The sequence below is a fragment of the Chionomys nivalis genome, chromosome 14 (assembly GCF_950005125.1).
Source record: "Chionomys nivalis chromosome 14, mChiNiv1.1, whole genome shotgun sequence".
Lineage (NCBI taxonomy): Eukaryota > Metazoa > Chordata > Mammalia > Rodentia > Cricetidae > Chionomys > Chionomys nivalis.
In genome coordinates this window covers 18,426,298-18,447,847 of record NC_080099.1, presented here as the reverse complement: position 1 = coordinate 18,447,847, position 21,550 = coordinate 18,426,298, and the positions used below count along the sequence as shown (strand labels likewise).

At 39.1% G+C, this 21,550-nt stretch overlaps 1 protein-coding gene across 3 annotated transcripts in view; it reads right to left on the bottom strand.

Moving 5' to 3' along the window:
• The window catches only part of Ptpn2 (protein tyrosine phosphatase non-receptor type 2), a 60,225-nt gene that overhangs the window by 8,367 nt on the left and 30,308 nt on the right, over positions 1 to 21,550 (bottom strand). For all 3 annotated transcript variants that reach the window (XM_057788908.1, XM_057788910.1, XM_057788909.1), the window contains exons 4-8: positions 17,683 to 17,781; positions 8,811 to 8,945; positions 6,359 to 6,568; positions 3,931 to 4,083; positions 1,222 to 1,388 (exon numbers count right to left, since the gene is read on the bottom strand). In XM_057788908.1, the coding sequence (XP_057644891.1) occupies positions 1,222 to 1,388; positions 3,931 to 4,083; positions 6,359 to 6,568; positions 8,811 to 8,945; positions 17,683 to 17,781 (764 nt within the window). The remainder of the gene's footprint in view (positions 1 to 1,221; positions 1,389 to 3,930; positions 4,084 to 6,358; positions 6,569 to 8,810; positions 8,946 to 17,682; positions 17,782 to 21,550) is intronic.

The window sequence follows — 21,550 nt, the reverse complement described above, 5'->3', positions numbered from 1 at the left end:
CTTGGCAGTGGTTTTTGTTTTCTTTTTGTCTTTTCATAACTGTTTTATTTAATCTGGCAGTGATTTTTTTTTTTTTTAAGTCAGAGCTCTGAACATTTGGCCTGATTAAAAACAATCTTGAAAAGCTTTTCAGTATCTACTAGATCACAAGACATTTTCTGGTCAAAATGTTTAACTTGAATCTAACCAAGAAATTCAAACTATAAGGCATTCTAAAGATCACGGGACAAGTGAAGGGGAAGAAAGTGTAGAAATGTTTCCAGACTGAGGACACCAAAGCGTCACCTCACTCAGACACACACATGAGCCTTGACTGATGATCTAGGACTACTGGTTGACTTTTGGAGACAGATTCTCATTACGTAAAGCCTGGCTTTCCTAGAACTTGAGATTCTCCTGCCTCAGCCTCCAGAGTGTTTGGGTACAGGTATACAGCTCTGAATTCTTTTTTTAATTGAATTACTGTGCTTGTGTGCATGAGGGGGAAGGAGGAGGGAGGGGCAAAGGAGGGAGAGAACCTATAGAGGTCAGAGGACAACTGATCATTTAAAAACAAACAAAACCCCAAAAAGACAGGATTTCCAACCAGGCTGGCCTCAAATTCAGTGTGTAACCAAGGATGACCTTAAATTTCTGATCCTTCTGCTTCCTCCTCAAGGGCTGGAATTGCTCATCTATTTTTGTATGCAGTGCTAGAGATGTAACTCAAGGCTTTGTGCATACGAGGTAAGCACTGTAGCTCAACTACATTTTGTCATGAATTATACTGTCTTAAATAACTACCAAAGTTGGGATCATAATAAATAAGCTATATGACAATTGTGTGTGCCTATATTGCTAAGTCCTGTGGTGTCTACTTGGCTCTTTTCTTTTCTTTGTTTTGTTGTTTGTTTTTTTGAGACAAGGTTTCTTTGTGTAACCATGGCTGTCCTGGAACTTGCTCTGTAGACCAAACTGGTCTCAAACTCAGAGATCCGGTGCCTCTGCCTCCAGAGCGCTGGGGTTAAAGGCGTGCACCATCACAGACTGGCTTGTACTGGCTTTAAAGACAGAAAACTCCTTGAACTGGCTTTAAAGACAGAAAACTCCTTGAAAGTATTTATGTCATTAAACAACACCCAAACACTCTGACAAAGTAAAACATGATATTAAATGTAAAAACGTGACTATACTATTTCGCACATGCTCATCTTTCTCAGTAGGTTGCTACATGGCGCATACCTCTCATTGTTCTCTTCCACATTATCTTGCATCTTAGAAGAAAGTCCTGTTAGTTTTTCCTCTTCTGAACCTATTTTCTTCCCATTGTACTTTTCAGTCATTGTTCTGTTCTGCGAATGATCACAAACAGGAGACAAATCTTCTTTAGAAAGTTCTCTCCACCGTTTCTAGGAAGAGAAGAGAAGTAATAAGTGTTGTGGAATAATCTTTCTGTACAATGTGAAGATGTGTCACTTGGGCTGGTTTAATAAGAAGTTAATAGCTAGGCAGGACTTTCAGGGAAGAGAGAATGCTGGTAAAAAGAAGGCAGAGAAAGCCGGGCGATGGTGGGGCACGCCTTTAATCCCAGCACTTGGGAGGCAGAGGCAGGCGGATCTCTGTGAGTTCGAGGACAGCCTGGTCTACAAGAGCTAGTTCCAGGTCAGGCTCCAAAGCCACAGAGAAACCCTGTCTCGAAAAACCAAAAAAAAAAAAAAAAAAAAAAACGAAGGCAGAGATGTGAGGAGACACCGAGGAAGCAGGAAAGCAGGATGGATGGACAATACACAAGGCAGCACAGAGATGAATAGAAATGGGTGAATTTAAGGCATAAGAGCTAAGCTTAAAAACAAGCCTAACTTTCATAATTAATAATAAGTCTCATGTCATGATTTGAGAGCTGGCTGGTACGGGAGAAAAATCTGACTACACATAGTGCCAAATGTCTGGCCACATATATCCACGTAAGGCCTAAGAAAATTTATTTAAAAAGAAACAACTTTTTTTTTTAATTTATTTATTTATTATATATACACTTTCCAGGATACAGTGCCAGATATCATTACAGATGGTTGTGAGCCACCATGTGGTTTCTGGGTATTGAACTCAGGACCTCTGGAAGAGCAGCCAGTGCTCTTAACCTCTGAGCCATCTCTCCAGCCCCCGAAACAACCCTTTAAAACAGAGTCAAACACAACTTCCAAACGACCACAGTCTCTCAGGTAGGCTCTTCAGTATACAGTGATGTAGCTACCAATCTCCACAGTGGCTGACAGAGAAGACTGCAGATGCTCAGTAAAGTAAGATCCAGTTAAGAGCACTGGCTGTACTTCCAGAGGACCCAGATTCAATTTCTAGCACCCAAACATCTGGAACTCTAACACCGGCACACCAATGTACATGAAATAAAAAGTTAATTAAAAAAAATGCAGATGGAAAAAACCTCTAAACAGGTTTCATTATTTCACTGTGTTTAACAATGTGTACAGGCTTAAGAAAGAAAGGGAATACAGACAGAAAACATGAATAGTTTATAAATAATGAAGCAAAGGCTTTTAAAAAGGTTTTTTTAAAAAAAAGAATAAGCCACATAGAGATGTAAAATACACAGGGGGTCTGGATCCTTTAAATTTTTTGACTGATAATGAACAAATGAGCTGCTGAGAGACAATAGATTATAAAAACTACTAAATTAAACCAACCTATATATTTTTAAAATGTCTTAACTGCAAAATGGAAGTTTAAAAAACAAGTATTGCCGGGCGGTGGTGGCGCACGCCTTTAGTCACAGCACTAGGGAGGCAGAGGCAGGCGGATCTCTGTGAGTTCGAGGCCAGCCTGGTCTACAAGAGCTAATTCCAGGGCAGGCTCCAAAGCTACAGATAAACCCTGTCTCGAAAAATCCAAAAACAAAACAAAAAAAAGTAATGTAAAATTAAGAAATGCAAATTAACAGTTATCTATAATAAAACTTAGTCATATTAAATATATTATCAAGGTCAAATAGATACATTTTAGACAGATGGTCTTCATACACTTCAAAGTACTATAGAATATGGCATTTAAAATGTTTTTTGTTTGTTTCTTGGTTAATTTTTGAAGATTTATTTAATTATTAGTATATAGTGTTCTGCCTGCATGCCAGAAGAGGGCACCATTCTCATTACAGATGGTTGTGAGCCACCATGTGGTTGTTGGGAACTGAACTCACAAGACCTCTGGGAGAGCAGTCAATGCTCCTAACCACTGAGCATTCTCTCCAGTTCTAAAATGTTTTGTTAAGATAGGGCTTTTTCATGTCAGTGAAACATGTCTGGTCGTGGTAGGACCAATTTACTTCAAGAAGATGACAGGTATCAAACTCTACATGGAGTTTGCTTTCTTTGTGGCAAAAGCTAGCCACTGTCAAAGAAATTGTTCTGGTCTCTATTGCTGACAGTATACAATCCAAATTGGACAAGCAGGACACAAAGGAAAGTGTCTGTCAAACTTTGCCCAGACAAATAATCCTTAAAAATACCTGTGTCACAGAAAAGTCTGTCAGATATTTTAGGCCTGTAGGCCAAAAATGAATGCACCGTTACAGAGGAACCTTGGGATGACTGTAAAGCCAGGCAGTGATGGTGCATGTCTTTAATCCCAGCACTTGGGAGGCAGAGGCAGGAGAATAGCTGTGAGTTCAAGGCCAGCCTGATCTACAACAGCTAGTTCCAGGACGGGCCCCAAAGCTACACAGAGTAACCCTGCTTTCACACACACACACACACACAGACACACACACACTCTGAATCTGACATTGGCCCTTGTCCTCTGTACATACGCACATCAGAACTTGGCCAAAAACACAAACATGTACACACACATAAAAATAATTACATTAAGCCAGGTGGCGGTGGCACAAGCCTTTAATCCTAGCACTGATACTATCTGATAGTAGTGACCGTGATTTACCTGTATATTTGAATCTCCTTGTGTGTACTTTGCTCCTTCTATTATAGCCATATAGGAGAATCTGAGCTGGTCTGGTGTCTGGATAAGTCCCATGCGATACTTTCTCATATTCAGTAATACTTGTTTCACATTAACATCCTCTCCTTTTTCCATCTGCAACAAAGGCAAAAGCAAGTTGTCTAAGTCCAGGAAACAGAAACAATACAAGGTCACCTCTCAGAACTTAGCTGTGTTGCGGATCTTCTTAAAGAAAAAATGATTTGACACATGATAGCAACACCCCATTATTCTTACACACACCGGCTGTCAAAGCAGCACCTGAAGGGTCTCTAGATATTCATGTAATTCCAAACAAGCACAGCAATTTCATTCGCTCTGATCAATACTCAGTGAAAGTAAGGAATCAATACTCAGTGAAAGTAAGGAATCACACTTATTTCTGCCAAAACAAGGGTAACTGCCCTTGGTAGTTTCATTTTCTCTCTTTCTCTCTCTGGTTGAGACTGGGTTTCTCTAGGTTGCAGCTCGTTGTAGACCAGGCTCAGGCTGGACTTTAACTCACAGAGATTCGCGCCTCTGCCTCCTGAGTGTACCACCATGGTCTGGCTTTGTTTTTCTCTCTTAATGTGATTGATTTATTGTCCTCCCTCCCTTCCTGATCCATAGAGCAAGTTCCAAGAAAACCAGGGTTACACAAAGAAACACTGTATCAAAGAAAAAGAAAGAAAAGAAAAAACAAAACAAAACAAAACCAAACAAACAACTCCCCCCCCCCCGAAAAGGGGGAGAACAAAAAACAAAACTAGGGGATGCTGAAGGACTAGATGATACAGAAAGCAAGGCACAAAGTATTATCGATAGGTTTGATTCTATAATAAAAGGAGGGAGAAAAAAGGCAGGTATTAAAAGAGGCATGAGAACCTAGAAATCCCCTATGTCCAAAGGTCATAGACTAAAGGTCATAAAAAGAAAGAACAGAAGGGGGCTGGAAGGATGGTCTAGCAATTGAGAACACTGAATGTTCAATTCCCAGCACACACAGTCATATTACAGATAGTCGTCTATCTGTGATAGCAGTTTCCGAAGATCTGACATCCTCTTCTTCCTTCCATGCAGACCAGGCATGAATGCACCTGGTGCAAACATACATATGAGCAAAACAGAAAAGGAGGTGGGAGCTTGAATCGGTTGCGGCTGTGGGTGGTTGGTTAAAAAAAAAAGTATAGATCTTGGAGTTCCACACAAGAGTCTCAAGACTGGCTCTATACTAACATGTGGTGTCCTGGTTTCACATCTGTTGCTATGAGAGAACACTGGCCAGAAGCAGCTTAGAAGGAAAGGTTTTATTTTAGTTCGCAACCCCAGACGACAGCCTATCATTTAAGGACTTGCTATGTAGTTGGGCTGGTCTGGAATTCAGAGAGAATCCTTTACCTCTGTTGGAATTAAAGGTGTATGCCACCACAGATGGACTTCTTTCTTGTTTTATGAGACCGTCTCTTACTGGATCTGGGTAAGCTATGGTCAGTGAGCTCTAGGGACCTACCTGACTCCCACTTTCCAAGTTCTGTGATTACAAACATGGCACTGTGTACGTGAGGCAAATTTTCTGTCCCAGCTTACTTAATTTTGAAATGACAGGTACGAGCCAAGCCTGGCTGAGACCAATTCCTTGGGGAAGCTCTGGAACTGGTGGACACACTCATGTATCAGCCAGGGGCTAGAGCTAATTTAAACAGTGGACGGTAGGGATCTTCAACAAGAAAGTACAAGTTTAACCTAAAAACACTAGATTTTAGGATATGACATTAGAACTTACTGCTGCCTATAGAAACAGTTAAGACAGATGAAGGGGCTAGGTGGATACAAGAACTGATTGCTATCACAGAGAACCAGGGTTCGTCTTACAATTATATGCAACTCTGTTTTGGGAACTCGGTGCTCCCTTCTGACCTCCACAGGTACCAGTCATGCACATGGCACACATACATACTTGAAGGGAAAACACATAAACATTAATTTTAAAATTTTTTACAAATGTTTATCAGCTGGGTGGTGGTGGTGGTGCAGATGGATTTCTGATTTTGAGACCAGCCTCATCTACAGAGCGAGTTCCAGGACAGCAAGGGCTACACAAGGAAACCTTGTCTTGAAAATCAAAAAAACTTTATCTGTTCCTCATTAATATTATAAAACCATAAAACAAAACAAAGCAGAGACACAGAACTAGCCAGGCAGGGCGGTACATGCCTTTACAGGAGTAAAATACTTGAGAGGCAGAGGCAGGCGATTTCTTAAGTTTGAGGCCAGCCTGATCCACAAAGAGAGTTCCAGGACAGCCAAAGCTACAAAGAGAAACCCTGTCTCGAAAAACCAAGCCAAATCAAAAACCCCACAAACCCGAAATAAGGTCACCATGGACACTTACCAGAACAAGGCAGGTATCTACAAGAGAGAAGGTGCCAGAGCGCCCAATGCCTGCACTACAATGGATCACTGCAGGTCCATGGTCTGGGTTCAAGGAGCCAGATTCTCTAACTTTAAACAAGAAATTGAGGAATGAAGCTGGTGACTCAGGAACTCCAAAATCTGGCCAGGTGGTATAATGAAAGTGAGATATAGTTCGGGTTTCACCACTCTGAAATGTGAAAATCAAGGGGAAGTTAGTTCCGATTTTTTTCTTTCTTTTATTTATTTTTTTAAAATTATTTATTGTATTTTATGTATATTAGTGCTGTATCTGCATGTATACTTGCATACCAGAAGAGGGCATCAGATTCCATTATAGATCATTGTAAGCCACCATGTGGTTGCTGGGAATTGAACTCAAGACCTCTGGAAGAGCAGTTAGTGTTCCTAACCACTGAGCCACCTCTGTAGCCCTCTAATTATTTATTTATTTTTTTTAGTATACAAGTACGTAGTTACTGCTGCAGAAACATGTTTTGGGAAGATATGAAAACAAACAAAAGAAACTAGAGATGGGGCTACAGCAATGGAAGGAGTGCTTGCCTTATATATAGAAAGCCCTGAAACAAACCCTGGCTGAATCTCTGACAGCACATATAACTGGGTACAGTGGTACATGCCTGTAATCCCAGCATTTAGGAGATAGAGATAGGATGATCAGAAGTTCAAGGCCATTTTGAGGCCCTGTCTCAAAAACAACAAGCACTATAAGATATGGGAGGATCATGAGGCTGGGCAGAGGAAAACCAAGCCTTGGGCTTTAATACAATAATGTAGCTGCATTTGCCAGGGAAAAATAGAGTAACACTAAAAGGTACTTCCGCCCATATAAAGAGTAACACTAAAAGGTACTTCTGCCCATATAAAGAGTAACAATAAAAGGTACTTCCGCCCATCTAAAAAGTACATGCACATATTTATCATCATTTTTAGTTGTTAGTGCACGTTAATAATCAACTCAAACATTATTTTACTACACAGACTAAACACGTTCTTAAGGTCAACTTGGCTACAGTTCCTCAATTTGCAGTTGTCCTGGTTACTATCAACAACTCGAAATACTCTCCCTTGTTTGTTCTAACTTACTTTAATTCACAGTGCAAGCAAAGAGATAAATGCGAAAGAGGAAAAGCGGCCTCTCTGATACTCAGGGGACAGCAGCAGCACACTGACAGTCACCTGTGAATATGTGTCAGAACCATGTACGACGACAGACATGGACCTCTGGAGAAAAGCTCTAGGTAAATATTCCTGAGATCATATTCTACACTTATTTTACCATTTTCTTCCCAACTCAATAGAGTCACATTTCTGTATGGTCACTTCCAAGTTCGATATGTCTTTTTCTTGATCTTTGGGCTACTTCCAAGAACAGTTAAGTACCAGGAGCTATCATACTGCACAAGATGTTTTATATACATCCATACTTTCATTTGCTCTCCACAATAGCCCTGCAAATATACAATTTCCATTTTATAGATGAGGAAACCATACCTCTACTGAGTAATAGAGCTGGAATGTGAGTTCAAGTTTGTTCCAGTGATTCTCTCTTTATTCCCAAGTATGTTTGCATTTTCTTGGTGATGGGTACTGAACCCCAAACCTTCAAGCATGCTAAGAAAGTTCCTTACAACTCAGTAATATTCACTACCCACTTATATTTTAGTTTTTGGTTCTTGGGACTTAATCTAATCTAAAGCCTAGAGTATGCTAATCAAGTACTCGATCAATACGTTCTATCCAGAACATCCCTTCCTACATTTTTAGTAATTCTTTTTTTCTTTCTTTTTTTTTTGTTGTTATCTTTATTTTATTTCATTTTATTTAGGACAAGGTTCCTCTGTGTAACCCTTTCTGTCCTGAAACTCACTCTGTAGATCAGGCTGGCCTTGAACTCACAGAGATTTGTCTGTTTCTGCCTCCTGAATGCTGGGAATAAAGGCGTGTGTCACCACCACATGGCAAAATTCTTTTTTTCTTTTAAAATTTACTTATTTGCATTTATGTATGTTTGAGTGTCTGCATATATCTATGTGCATCATGTATGTGCCAGAGGCTGTGGAGACCAGAAGAGTGCACTGATTTCCCTAGATCTGGAGTTACAGGCAGTGGTAAGCTTCTTGATATGGGTGCTGGAATTGAACCTGGGTGTTCTGCGAGAATAACATGTACTCTTAATCTCTGGCCCCAATAATTAATTTTCAATCTTCAAATATTAATGTTAATCTAAACATTATAATTCTTTGTTTTCAGGATTTCTTCAGTTACTTTCTACAGAAATACAATCTAAACATGTTTATGACTAGATACTATTACAAAAATTCAAATTCAAGCACAGTACCAATCCTAGTAATAAAGAATTCTTAAAACCATCAGATGAAACCGAAACCCTGAAACCAGAAAAGCCTTACATTGATATTTTCTAACTGCAGTAGATGTACTGTATAATATGACTTCACATCTTCAGATAAGAGTTTCACACTAAATCCTGTTTCCTTAAACAGCATCTCTCGGTCATCTGTTGGCCAGTATTGTGCACATTTAACCTAAATTTAAGAACAATAGTTTAGACATATTATAAAACCATAAAAAGGAAAATAAACCTCACATATACATGGTATAAACTTCTTCAGGTACTGTATCCTGAGACTATCTGAAGTAGTTTAATGAGAATGACATCTTGTAAAGTAGCTCCATAAAACGTTTCCTTTAAATTTAAAAATCCATAAACAGCTAACATGTTCGTAAAAATGTGATATACTTTTTAATTTTGAGACAGAATCTCTTTAAATAGTCCTGGATCTCACTGTATAGATGAGGCTATGAACTCAGAGATTTGTCTGCCTCAGCCTCCTGAATGCTGAGATTAAGGGTATAAGCCGACATGCCCTGCTAAAGTGTGCTAGTCTTAAAGCATAATAACATTTTAACATATTCACTTTAGATTTCTAATATCAGGCTCTTACAAGAATCTTATCTTTTCTTTCAAGCCAGTTAGCAGTGGCACACACCTTTATTCCTGTCACTTGGGAGGCAGGGGGATCTCTATGAATTCAAGGCCAGCCTGGTCTACAGAGTGAGTTCCAGGACAGCCAACCAGAAGAATTATTACTCAGATTAAGGATAACACAAGAGGTAAACAGGACATTTTACAGTAAGGAGAGAAATAGAAACAGCATTAAAGCAAACAGGAGAAATGCAAAAGAAAATTCAACATATATATACTATGGGGGGGGACGGACGGACAAGAACACCACCAACAAACAGTAGCAGAACAAATACCAGCTATGAAAGAGTATTTAAAACTACATACTGAAAGGCCAAAATTTTTTACCTGAGAAACTGATCAAATGACAGGACTTATTTTGGAAAATTTAATGTTAAAGAAAAAGGGAGACAGGTTCAAGACATGGTTCAGTGGTTGACAGCACCTGGGTTTGATCCCCAGCACCCATATGATGGTACACAAGCATTCATAAACCCAGTTCCAGGGGATTCAGCAGGTATACACATGTACACATACATAGGCAAACAATCATAAGTTTAATATAAATTTAAAAAAAAAGAAAAAGGGAGAAAACCCTTTCAAGTAATGTAGGTAAAATAAGTAATAAATTTATAAATAAATAAAAGAACATTCATTTGACTTGGATAGTAATCTATAATGCTATATATGCTAGAAAGAAATGAATGTTATCAAATAAGAGCCAAAAAATTTTTATACTCTGCCAAAATGACTTTTAAGTACTAAAACAGCAGGTGCACTTTTATTGACATGTAAGAAATCAGCGATGAAAATGCCCACAACGGGCTAGAGAAATGGTTCAGCAGTTAGGAGCACTTGATGCTCTTGCAGAGAATCCAGGTTTGACTCCCAGGACCTGAATGGTGGCTCACACCATGCTTTACTCCAATTCCAGGGGATTGATGCCAATCTCTGACCTCTCAGAGTACCAGGCACATATGTGGTGCCACACATACACATTGAGGCAAAACACTCATACACATAAAAGGAAAATAAATCTAAAAAAAACCTTAATGCCCATGAGTCCTTCTTTATGACTTGACATGAATATTAGAATAAGTGGATAGATTATCAACAAGGACTGATGATGAGTATTATATACACCCAGATGGTCCTCTTGCCCTTCCAATTATTATTATTATTATTTTGCTTGTTTGTTTTTTGGGTTTTGTTTTTTCAAGACAGTGCTTTTCTGTGTAGCCTTGGCTGTCCTAGAAATCACTATGTAGACAAGTCTGGCCTCCAACTTGCAGAGATCCACCTGTCTCTGCCTCCTGAGTGCTGGATTAAAGATATGCATCACCAGTGCCCAACTGAAGATCCAATTCTTAAATGTTCTGGAACCAATATGTATTCTGTCAATCATGTTTTAAATAAACGCTGATTGGCCAGGCAGGAAGTATAGGTGACAAAGCAGACAGGAAGTAGAAATGATACATGAGAACAGGAGAATTCTGGGAAGGAGGGAGTTGATGTGATCTGCTCCACTGAAAAGGTACTGAGCCACATGGCTAACATAGATCAGAATAATGGGTTAATATAAGCTACAAGAGCTAATAAGTAGCCTGACCTAATGGGCTAATTAGCTTTATAACTTATAGAGATCTCTGTGTGATTTTCTTTGGGGCTTGCTGGCTGTGGAGTACTGGGCAGGACAGAAATCCCAACAAACAGGCCCTTCATGTTACAAATTTTCGTTTTTCACTCATACCCACAGTAACTAGTATCTCAGCACACAAATACTCTAAAAGGGCTCTTTATTTTCTATAAGAGCTGAAGTGTAAGTGGTGATTGCTACTTGATTGTTTGTATATATGTACATAGGGGTTACTTTTTTGGTTTGTTTGTTTGGTTTTTCTAGACAGGGTTTTTCCGTGTAACAGCCCTAACTGTAATGGAACTTGCTCTGTAGACCAGGCTGTTTGTTTGTTTGGTTTTTCGAGACAGGGACTGTGGCTGTCCGGGAACTTGCTCTGTAGATCCACCTGTCTCTGCCTTCCACGTGCTGGGATTAAAGTTAAGCACCACCAACGCCTGTTTGAGTTTAATCTTAATTAGTGATTGTTTACTATTACTCCTTTCAAGGGATCAACAGCTGGTGATAGCCCAGCAGATAAAATGACACCTTTACCCTACAACCTAGTTCCTCTTGAACACTGCAAACATAACCACAGGAAAAGACGTAAACCAAACAAAGAACCTCACCTCAGAAGCACATATGCAGAAGAGAAACAAAGGAAACATGAAAAGCCAAGGCAGTATGATGCCTCCAAAAATTACTAGTGCCAGGCAGGTTGGGGTGGCACATGCCTTTAATCCCAGCACTTGGGAGGCAGAAATATGTACATAAATATGAATTTGAGGCCAGCCTGGTCTACAGAGTGAGTTCCAAGAGAGCCAGGACTCTTTCACAGAGAAACCTGTTCCAAAAAAAGGAAAAACAACAAAAACCCAAACCCAAAAACCAAACAAACAAACAAACAAAAAGAACAAAAACAAACCAGTCCCACTGTAATCCCAATATAATGATCTTTAAGCAGAGGAAATTCCAAAGAACTCAAAGAAGGGACTGAGGAGACTAAGCTTAGCGGCTAAAGTGGTCACTGCATAAACACCAGAAGCTGAGACTCCATTCCAACACCACAGAGTAAAGCTGGTCACAGAGGTGAGCACACAGATGTGGGGGAACAGAGATGAGTGACTTCTAGAGGCTCACTGACCAGTCAATCTTTCACCACAGACAGGCCACCCTGACATAAGACTCCATCTGAGTTAAATGACATCATGGATCAAATGGACCTAAAGACATTTACATAACACTATGCAAACAACACAAATTACATGTTCTTAGCAGCATTCCAAGAAATTTCCTTTAAATAAGATCACTCTTGAGGAATACTGTCCTCAAGGAATGAGATGCCACTGTGTCTTAGAACTGCAGCAGCCGGGCGGTGGTGGCGCACGCCTTTAATCCCAGCACTCGGGAGGCAGAGACAGGTGGATCTCTGTGAGTTCGAGGCCAGCCTGGTCTACAAGAGCTAGTTCCAGGACAGGAACCAAAAGCCATAGAGAAACCCTGTCTTGAAAAACCAAAAAAAAAAAAAAAAAACAAAAACAAAAAAAAAACAAAAACTGCAGCAGCAGTGATTACCCATGAGATCCGTACAATATTGAGCCCTGTAACATTCCATAACAAATGGAGAAGCTTACCAGGCTCTTCCCTCTAAGGGTTTATAGGCAGTTAACAGTGGCTGGGGAGAGGGAGAGATGTTTTTCTTTTTTCATTTTGTTTTTTGAGACATAGTCTCCCGAGGTAGCTCTGCTGCCCTGGAACTCGTTTTGTAGACCAGGTGACCTCAAACTCAGACTTCTCTGCCTCTCCAGTACTGAGATCAAAGGTGTTCATCACCATGGCTGGCTTTGAGACAGGTGTTTTTCTTTGGTAATGGAGTCAGAAACATTATTTTTAAAGCACCAGTGTTTCTAAAACTACACATATATGCTATTGTAAAAAGTGCTGTTTCTTAGCCTCCCAAATGCACTTGAGTACAACTGTCTGTTCCTATCACTGTAGTGAGCAGATGTTTGCCTCACCAGAAAATTCACACAGTACTCTTACAAAAAACAAATGTTGAGGAAAATTAAAATATTGTTTTATACTCTACTTGACCTCAATAGAATAAAACTACAAAACAAGAAAAACAACAGAACATACAAAGACATATAGATTGAAAACAAAACACCAAAAAAGAAATAAACAACAAAAAAACATACCACTGCATGAGAATGGATCTCTGAAGACATCAAAGAGAACAAAAAATGTGTATAGAAGTGCATAAAAAATTACAGCATAATATTCCAAACACTGTGAAACAGAATGAAATCAGTCCTAGAGAGAAGTTTATAGGTATAAGTACCTAACATAAAAATAAGTAAATAAATGCATCAGAGTTATCTCAATATCTGAGGCTTTGGAAAAACAAGAACAAGCCAAGTCCAAAAGTATAGATAGTAAGAAATAAGATCAGGGCAGAAACTAATGAAATGAAAACTAAAGAAGCAATACACAGACTCAGTGAAACAAATGCTTGCAAATGCATTCATTTTATGAAACCAGCATTACTCTTATAGTAATGTTGGACAAAGGCAGAACATATAAATAAAATGATAGACCACTGTCTTGGTGAATATAACTACAAAATTCTCAATAAAATACTTGCAAATTGAATTCAAAAACACAGAAAAGAGATCATTCACCATGATCAAGTTGGCTTCATTCCAGAGATTCAGGGATGGTTCAACATAGCAAATCAAAAATCATACTTGACCACATAAATTGACTCAAGGACAGAAAACACATGATGTTAAAAAGACATCCCTTCATGATAAAAGTCCTAAAGAGACTAGGATTAAAAAGGACATATTTACACACAATAAAGGCTATATATGACAAACCGATAGCCAACATCACACCAGGAGAAAATTCAAAACATATTGGCTACAATAGGAAACAAGACAGGTTTTCATCTTTCTCTACCCTTACTTATTCAATATAGTATTTGAAGTTTTAACTAGAGTAAGACAAGAGAAGGAAATGAATGGATACAAACAGGAAAGGAAGAAGCCTATGTACCCTTATATATTGATAAAAGATCCTACATATAAGATATCCTAAAGACTGCATCAGAAAAATCTTAGATTTGATGAACAGTTTATGCAAGTGTCAAGATACAAAATTAATATTTAAAATCAGTAGACTTTCTATATCAGTAACAACATGTTGGCAAGATATTTGATCACACTGTGAATGAACCCCAAGAGACTGTGTTACTTACTGAAAAAATCTATTTCTAGCTGTGGTGTTGCTCTGTCCTAGCATAAACCAAGAGCTTTGTGCTTATTGTAAACAGGATTAAATAAAATTAACCATAGGTCAAGAAGTAGAGCAAGTAACCAGTTGACAGGCAATGAACAAGAAAAAGACCATAGAGAGTAAGAGACAGTCAGAAAGATGGACAGAAGTAGAAGGGAGGGATATTCCGTTGGAGTTTTTGTTTGAGACTGTGAAACAGAAAGGAAATTTTTGGGGATGCCTGAGGAGGAAGGTCAGCTGGGGACTTTTTCTGATTCTCTGAGCTAGCAGGTCTTCACCCCAGCATCTGGTTCCCAAGTCTTTACTGGTAAAATTGAATGGAGTTTTTGCTTAAAAAAAAAGAAAAGACAAACATGTTTACAAAGAATCAGGGAATAATTTCATTCTAATAGCTTTAAAAAAAAAAAACTTGCAACAAACCTAGGTAAAGAAAGATCTCTACAATAAAAGCTATAGCACTAAAGAAAAAATAAGAGAGTAGAAAATGGAAAAACTTTTCCTCCTCACAGATCAGAAGAATTAATACTGTAAGGGCAGGAACTGTGGGCAGAGGTGGCATACGCCTTTAATCCCAGCACTAGGGAGGTAGAGGCAGGAGGATCTCTGTGAGCTCGAGGCCAGCCTGGTCTACAAGAGCTAGTTCCAGGACAGGCTCCAAAGCCACAGAGAAACCCTGTCTCGAAAAACCAAAAAAAAAAAAAAAAAAAAAAGAGAGAGAGAGAGTGAGATCCAGGACAAAACAAAGCTCCCCAAGTGAACAAACAAACAAAAGAATCCTCTTATGAAAGTTCTAAAGACTTGGGGGCGGGGGGCGCATCTAATTCTGAGCAAAAAAAGTAAAACAAACAAAAATACAATAATGATACATCATACATGATTTCAAGTTATACCACAGAGCCATAATAACAAAAAAAGGCTTAATACTCTCACAGAAAGAAAAACAGATCAATCCAACAGAAAGGGAACCCAGAAAAAGCCAATACAGCTTCAATCAGGTGATCTTTGGTGCAGGTGTTACTGTGAGTCCAGTGGGTGGGTAGACAAAAGCAGATCCTGAGGGTTCACAACCAATTCAGTCAAAACAAGGGTCCCCAAGTTTGGTGAGGGGCCTTGTCTTAAAACTAAAGCACAAATCAATGAAGAATAAACTCTGCTCCCCCACTGAACATACACACAGACAACACAGATACCTACGCAGTGACTTTCTGAACAGGACCAATACTCACTTGGGAAATAATGTCTGCAGTGACATCTTATGTTTTAAAAAGTAAAAGTTTTCCTGAATATCAGAGTGCTAAGTCACCAGAGGCCAGGCAGTGGCGGCACACAAGTTTAATTCCAGGACTCAGGAGACAGAGGCAGAAGGATCTCTGTTAGTTCAAAGCCACCCTGGGCTACGCAAGGTTGAATCTGTTTAAAAGAGAAACAGCTCACACAAGGGTGATTCCTGTGAAATGACTAAGCCTTAATGGACCTGAGAGCCAGTTGGCCAATACTGATAGTAAGAGCATGCACAGTAGAGCCAGCCAGGGTCTGCCAGAGGGCCTTGACAACAGCAGCCAAGTCTGACAAGAGATGATGTGGACCCTGCTACAGATCCCAGCACTTGGGATCACACGCCTTTAATGCCAGCAACAGAGAAATAGGGACAGGAGTGTTACAGCTCAGCAAAGAGGAATAAGGCTTCCGGAGATGGGAGCTCAGTGCAGTCTGAGGTTTGGTGGAGACAGATGGAGCATGGAGATGCAGTCTAAGGACAGGATCACCCCTTTGGTCTGAGCACTGGTAGAGGTAAAAGAACTCTCTAGTTGCTGGCCTCTCTGCTTCTCTCATCTTCAGCATTAACCCCTGTATCTGACTCTTGGTTTTTATCATTAAGACCAACTAGAATTTGTATTACAAATGTCAACAGCTGACAAAAAGAACCTCATAAAATTATGAAGTTTCAGGAGCTGGAGAGATGGCTCAGAGGTTAAGAGCACTGACTACTCTTCCAGAGGTCCTGAGTTCAATTCCCAGCAACCACATGGTGGCTCACAGCCATCTATAATGAGATTTGGTGCCCTCTTCTGGCATGCAAGCATACATGGAAGGAATGTTGTATACATAATAAATAAATCTTAAAAAAAAGAAATTATGAAGTTTCTGCACAGAAAAGCAAGTGGTTTAAATGAACACCTAGTGAATATCTTTGCTAACCATTTTATTTGACAGAAGACTAATATCTAGAATATACAAAAACTCAAAAACACAAACAACCCAGTCAATAAAGGGGCTAATGAAATGAATAGACAAGATGAGACACAAATTGTCACTGTGTACATGAGAAGACGTTCAGCCTTGCTAGCCTAGCTACCAGAGACATGCAAACTGAAGCTACACTGAAATTCCCACCTCACTCTAGGCAGGATGACAATCGTTAAGAAAAGAAATAATTGTCGGATATAGTGATGCAACCCTGAAATTCCAGCACTCAGGAGGCAGAGGCAGGTAGATCTCTATGAGGCCAGCCTGTTCTACATAGGGAGTTCTAGGACAGTCAGTGCTACAAAGAGAGGGAGGAAGGAAGGGAGGGAAACAACAGTAACACCACCACCACCAAAAAAAGAACTCTGCTGGCAAGGTTGAGGACAGAAGAGCTGGTACACACTGTTGATGGGACCGTAAACTACTTCAGCCACTGTGGAAATCAGTATGGAAGTTTCACAAAAAACTGAAAGCAGAGCTACAATACAACTCAGCTATAATACTTCTGGATATCACAGAGAGACCTACATTTTATCAACGTTTACCATGGTACTATTCACAAAAGCTAAGTTATGAAACCAACACAGGAATCCACAGATGAATAGATGAAGAAATGTGGTATATTTACAGAATGAAAAGTTTTAACCAAAAAGAACATAGTTATGCCATTTGCAGAAATACAGATGCAACTGAGATAAACATATCAAGTGAAACATGAAAACCTCAGAAAAACGGTGTTTCTCTACTTTGCCTATCTATACAAAATCTAGGAGATGGACGTGAAAGTGGAAGAGGAACTTGTTTAGGAGTACAAAAGAAAAGGGCTAAAAGAGGAGAAGTGGGAGAAAAGGGAGTGAGGAGCAAGGCAGAGAGCGAGCTCAACACATCAGCTACACTTACATGAAAATGTCCTCATGGAACAGAATAAGACATATAGTACTATGAATCTACAAATTTACAATAAAAATGAGAGGAAGAAAAAGTATTCATTATTTCGCTGATCAGAAATATCCTGGCCACCACCCTTTAGCCACCAAAGGTCAAAAGTAATAAATGAGTATTCGCTCCCAAAATGAAACATTTATAAACTAAAGATCACAGATGGCAAACTAAACTATAAGTATTAAATATTACTCACCGATTCTTTCTCTACAGTTCGGTTTAACATGACAACTGCTTTGGTCTTTTGCTGCCACACCATGAGCCAGAAGTGGCAACATGTGTTAGGAAGTGGCCCCTGTAATAATAGAACAAGAACATATCAGGGAAAGGAGCTGGGAAAGGACAAGGCTCCAAGGATGCTGCTGGGATGACTGTGATGGTCAGTGGATGGATTAGGTCCTGCTAAGTGAAGCAGGACTTTAAATACACTTAAATTCAAAATATAGTCTGCATTCAATAAAACTTTTCCATTATATTATATAAAGATATATTATTGACTTAGGCAGAAAAAGAACTGTATGGGATACCTGGGGTTCAGAAATAAGAGCTGGATAACTAGGGCTGGAGAGATGGCTCAGTGGTTAAGAGCATTGCCTGCTCTTCCAAAGGTCCTGAGTTCAATTCCCAGCAACCACATGGTGGCTCACAACCATCTGTAAAGAGTTCTGGCGCCGCTTCTGGCCTTTAGGCATACAGACAGAATATTGTATACATAATAAATAAATAAATATTAAAAAAAAAAAAAGAGCTGGATAACTAGACTCGATTATATTATATTCAATTATTCAACACTTATAAAATACAGGCAAGATTTTTGTGCCAAAAAAGTCAACTTAGTTCGTTGCTTCTGATACTGTCATATTATTATAGCTTTGTTATCATGACCAAAGGTGCCTAACACACAGGCAAATCAGAATCATGAAAATATCTGGGAGTTCACGTTCAGACTAGAAAGGAAGTCAGAAAAGAAAATTTGACTCTTTTCAGTTTCTGCAACAGACAAGTGACATCTCAGATCATGGGGGGAATCTGTGAGAAATGGGGAAGTTTATTTCATTACTGACTGACCAACCAGTCCAAGTCAACACAAAGGAACTTGCAGGAAAAAAAAAATCATCAAAGTGCCTGCAAATCAGTTTGTATCATCTGACAGTATCAGCTGGCAGAGTTAAAAGCGGGCAACCGCCTTTATTACAAAATGCTACGGAGGGGATAAAAGCAAATACACAATTTCAATCCAATTTCTTTCACATCTGTCTTCATGATAGCATAGGGGAAAAAAAACAGGAAGGAAAGAAGGAAGAGAATTAGATTCTCTTCATTCAATGTACACATATATTTCCAATATAAAACATACAGTCCAAAGGTGATAAAACAAACAACCTCTCCACTGAAATAAGAAAATCCCCAGTAAAATGAACACCTTTTTCTTTCATCTTAAAATAAAAATCATGGGCTGGGTGTAGTGACCTACACCTTTAATATCAAGGAGATGGTTCTCTTTGAGTTTAAGGCCAGCCTAGTCAACACAGTAAGATCCAGGCTAGCCAGGGCTATACAGTGAGATCCTGTCTAAAAAGAACAAAACAAAATACAACCATGATGTGAGACTAGAAAAAAACACCCCAGTGTGGCTCTTAGTTACCTATAATCAGCTCCGGGGATAGGATAGAATGCTCTCTTCTGGCCTCAGGAGGAGTCTATATATGCATAGCACACATATGAAAATACACAAGGACACATACAAACAAATGAAGAAAGAAAATGCTATTTAAAAATAATTACGAAGCAACTTAGTAGAGAAGTCCTTTGTGTGCACATTCATACCCCAATTCTATTACTGGTTCTAAAGACTAGACAGAAAACATGCAACAGCTGTTATAGTATAAAGAACAAAGGATTCTAAAAAGACAGAAATTCATCTATCAGCTAGTAATGATACAAAAAAAATCCTTCCTGGGCTGGAGAGATGGCTCAGTGGTTAAGAGCATTGCCTGCTCTTCCAAAGGTCCTGAGTTCAATTCCTGGCAACCACATGGTGGCTTACAACCATCTGTAATGAGGTCTGGTGCCCTCTTCTGGCCTACAGACATACACACAGACAGAATATTGTATACATAATAAATACATAAATAAATATATATATATATATATATATATATTTAAATCCTTCCTTTCTTTCCTTTTTTTTTCTCTTTTTTTGAGACAGTTTCTTTGTGGAGCTCTCTCTGGGACCAGTCTGGTCTTGAACTCCCGAGACCCACCTGCCTCTGCCTCCCAGTGTTGGAATGAAAGGCATATGCCACCACCAACTGCTGAAATGCTACCAAATTTTTAAACATTAAAATGGACATGACATACAACGCTGATTATAAAAAACAAAGAGTATGGCAAAAGACAATCTAATAAGCAACAAAGAACAATTAGATACTGTAAGTAACAAACATTAAATGTAGATTTTCTCTCTCTGTTCAAGTAACACGCTATGCATAGGCATTACTAAAATGTAGTCTCAGCTCCTACAAAGTGCAAATGGAGAGAGTGAGAAGTTACTAGCATCAAATATTCAAATCATCAGGTCCTATGTTGGTTGTAAGAAAGTCTGAGATGGTATAGTTATACAGCACGAATCTGGCAGAGAGGTGATATGAAGGACAGGGGCAGTTAAGGTCACTCTACATGTTATAAATATCAAGCAAGGTGCATAAAAGCATATGGTAAAAGTGTGGGTACACTGGAGTGAACCACACCTGAAGAGCAAGTAGATCTGGTGGCAAGAAAACATCTTACAATGCTGCACTGATTTCTGTGGAACTGAGCAACGTGTATAGGCTAGGGCTGCAACTAGGAAAAATACAATAAGGATTGCTCTACTCAGATGAAGAAATAGGAAGGAGGCTGATTTCCTTCAATTAACCTACCAACTAGACACAGAAAAGTAAAAATTCAAGATTTAGGTTAAAATATCCATAGAGCAATAAAAAAAATACAGAAAGAAATCTGTTGTGGAATAATCCTTTTGTACACTGTAAAGATTTGTCAGCTCGGGCTGGAGAGATGGCTCAGCGGTTAAGAGCATTGCCTGCTCTTCCAAAGGTACTGAGTTCAATTCCCAGCAACCACATGGTGGCTCACAACCATCTGTAATGAGATCTGGTGCCCTCTTCTGGCATACACACAGACAGAATATTATATACATAATAAGAAATAAATAAATATTTAAAAAAAAAAAGGATTTGTCAGCTCAAATTAGTTTAATGAAACACTGATTGGCCAGAAACCAGGCAGGAAGTATAGGTGGGGTACCAAACTGAGGAGGATGGGAAGGAGAAGGGCAGAGTAAGGAGTTGCCAGCCAGACACAGAGGGAGCAGGAGATGAACATGCCATGCATTAATAAAGATACTGCTACATATCAGAGCATAAATAAGAAATATGGGTTAAATTAAAATGTAAGCTAGTTAGTAATAAGTCTGAGCTATTGGCCGAGCATGTATAATTCATATTCAGCCTCTGAGTCAATTATTTGGGAAAGGCCTGTCAGGTTTTTGGGAATACATGCCCAGGACAAGAGACATGCATTTACAGAAACCAGAAGAAAAAGAAAACACACAAAAAACTATGGAGACAAGCTGACAAATTCTCACACTCACACTGTGTAGAGTCCTGTTTATCTGGACACATAAAAACAGCCAGAGACAAATATTATTTAAAAATCATGAAACTGAAAAAAACTGTTCATCAGAAATTTTCATAATGAAATTTTAGAAACTCGAAAAAAAGATTGGGGTTGGAAAGATGACTCAGCAGTTAAGAGTACTGACTGTCCTTTAAAGGTCTTGAGTTCAAGTTCCAGTAACCAACATGGTGCCTCACAACCATCTATAATGAGATTTGGTGCTCTCTTCGGGCCTGCAGTCATATGTGCAGGCAGAACACTGAATACATAATAAATAAACCTTTTTTTTTTTTAAAAAAAAATCACTAATCCCATTATTACTGTTCTCAATTAAAGTGGCAACAGAAAAATGTGACAATAAATAATTGAGTTGTTAGGTATCACAT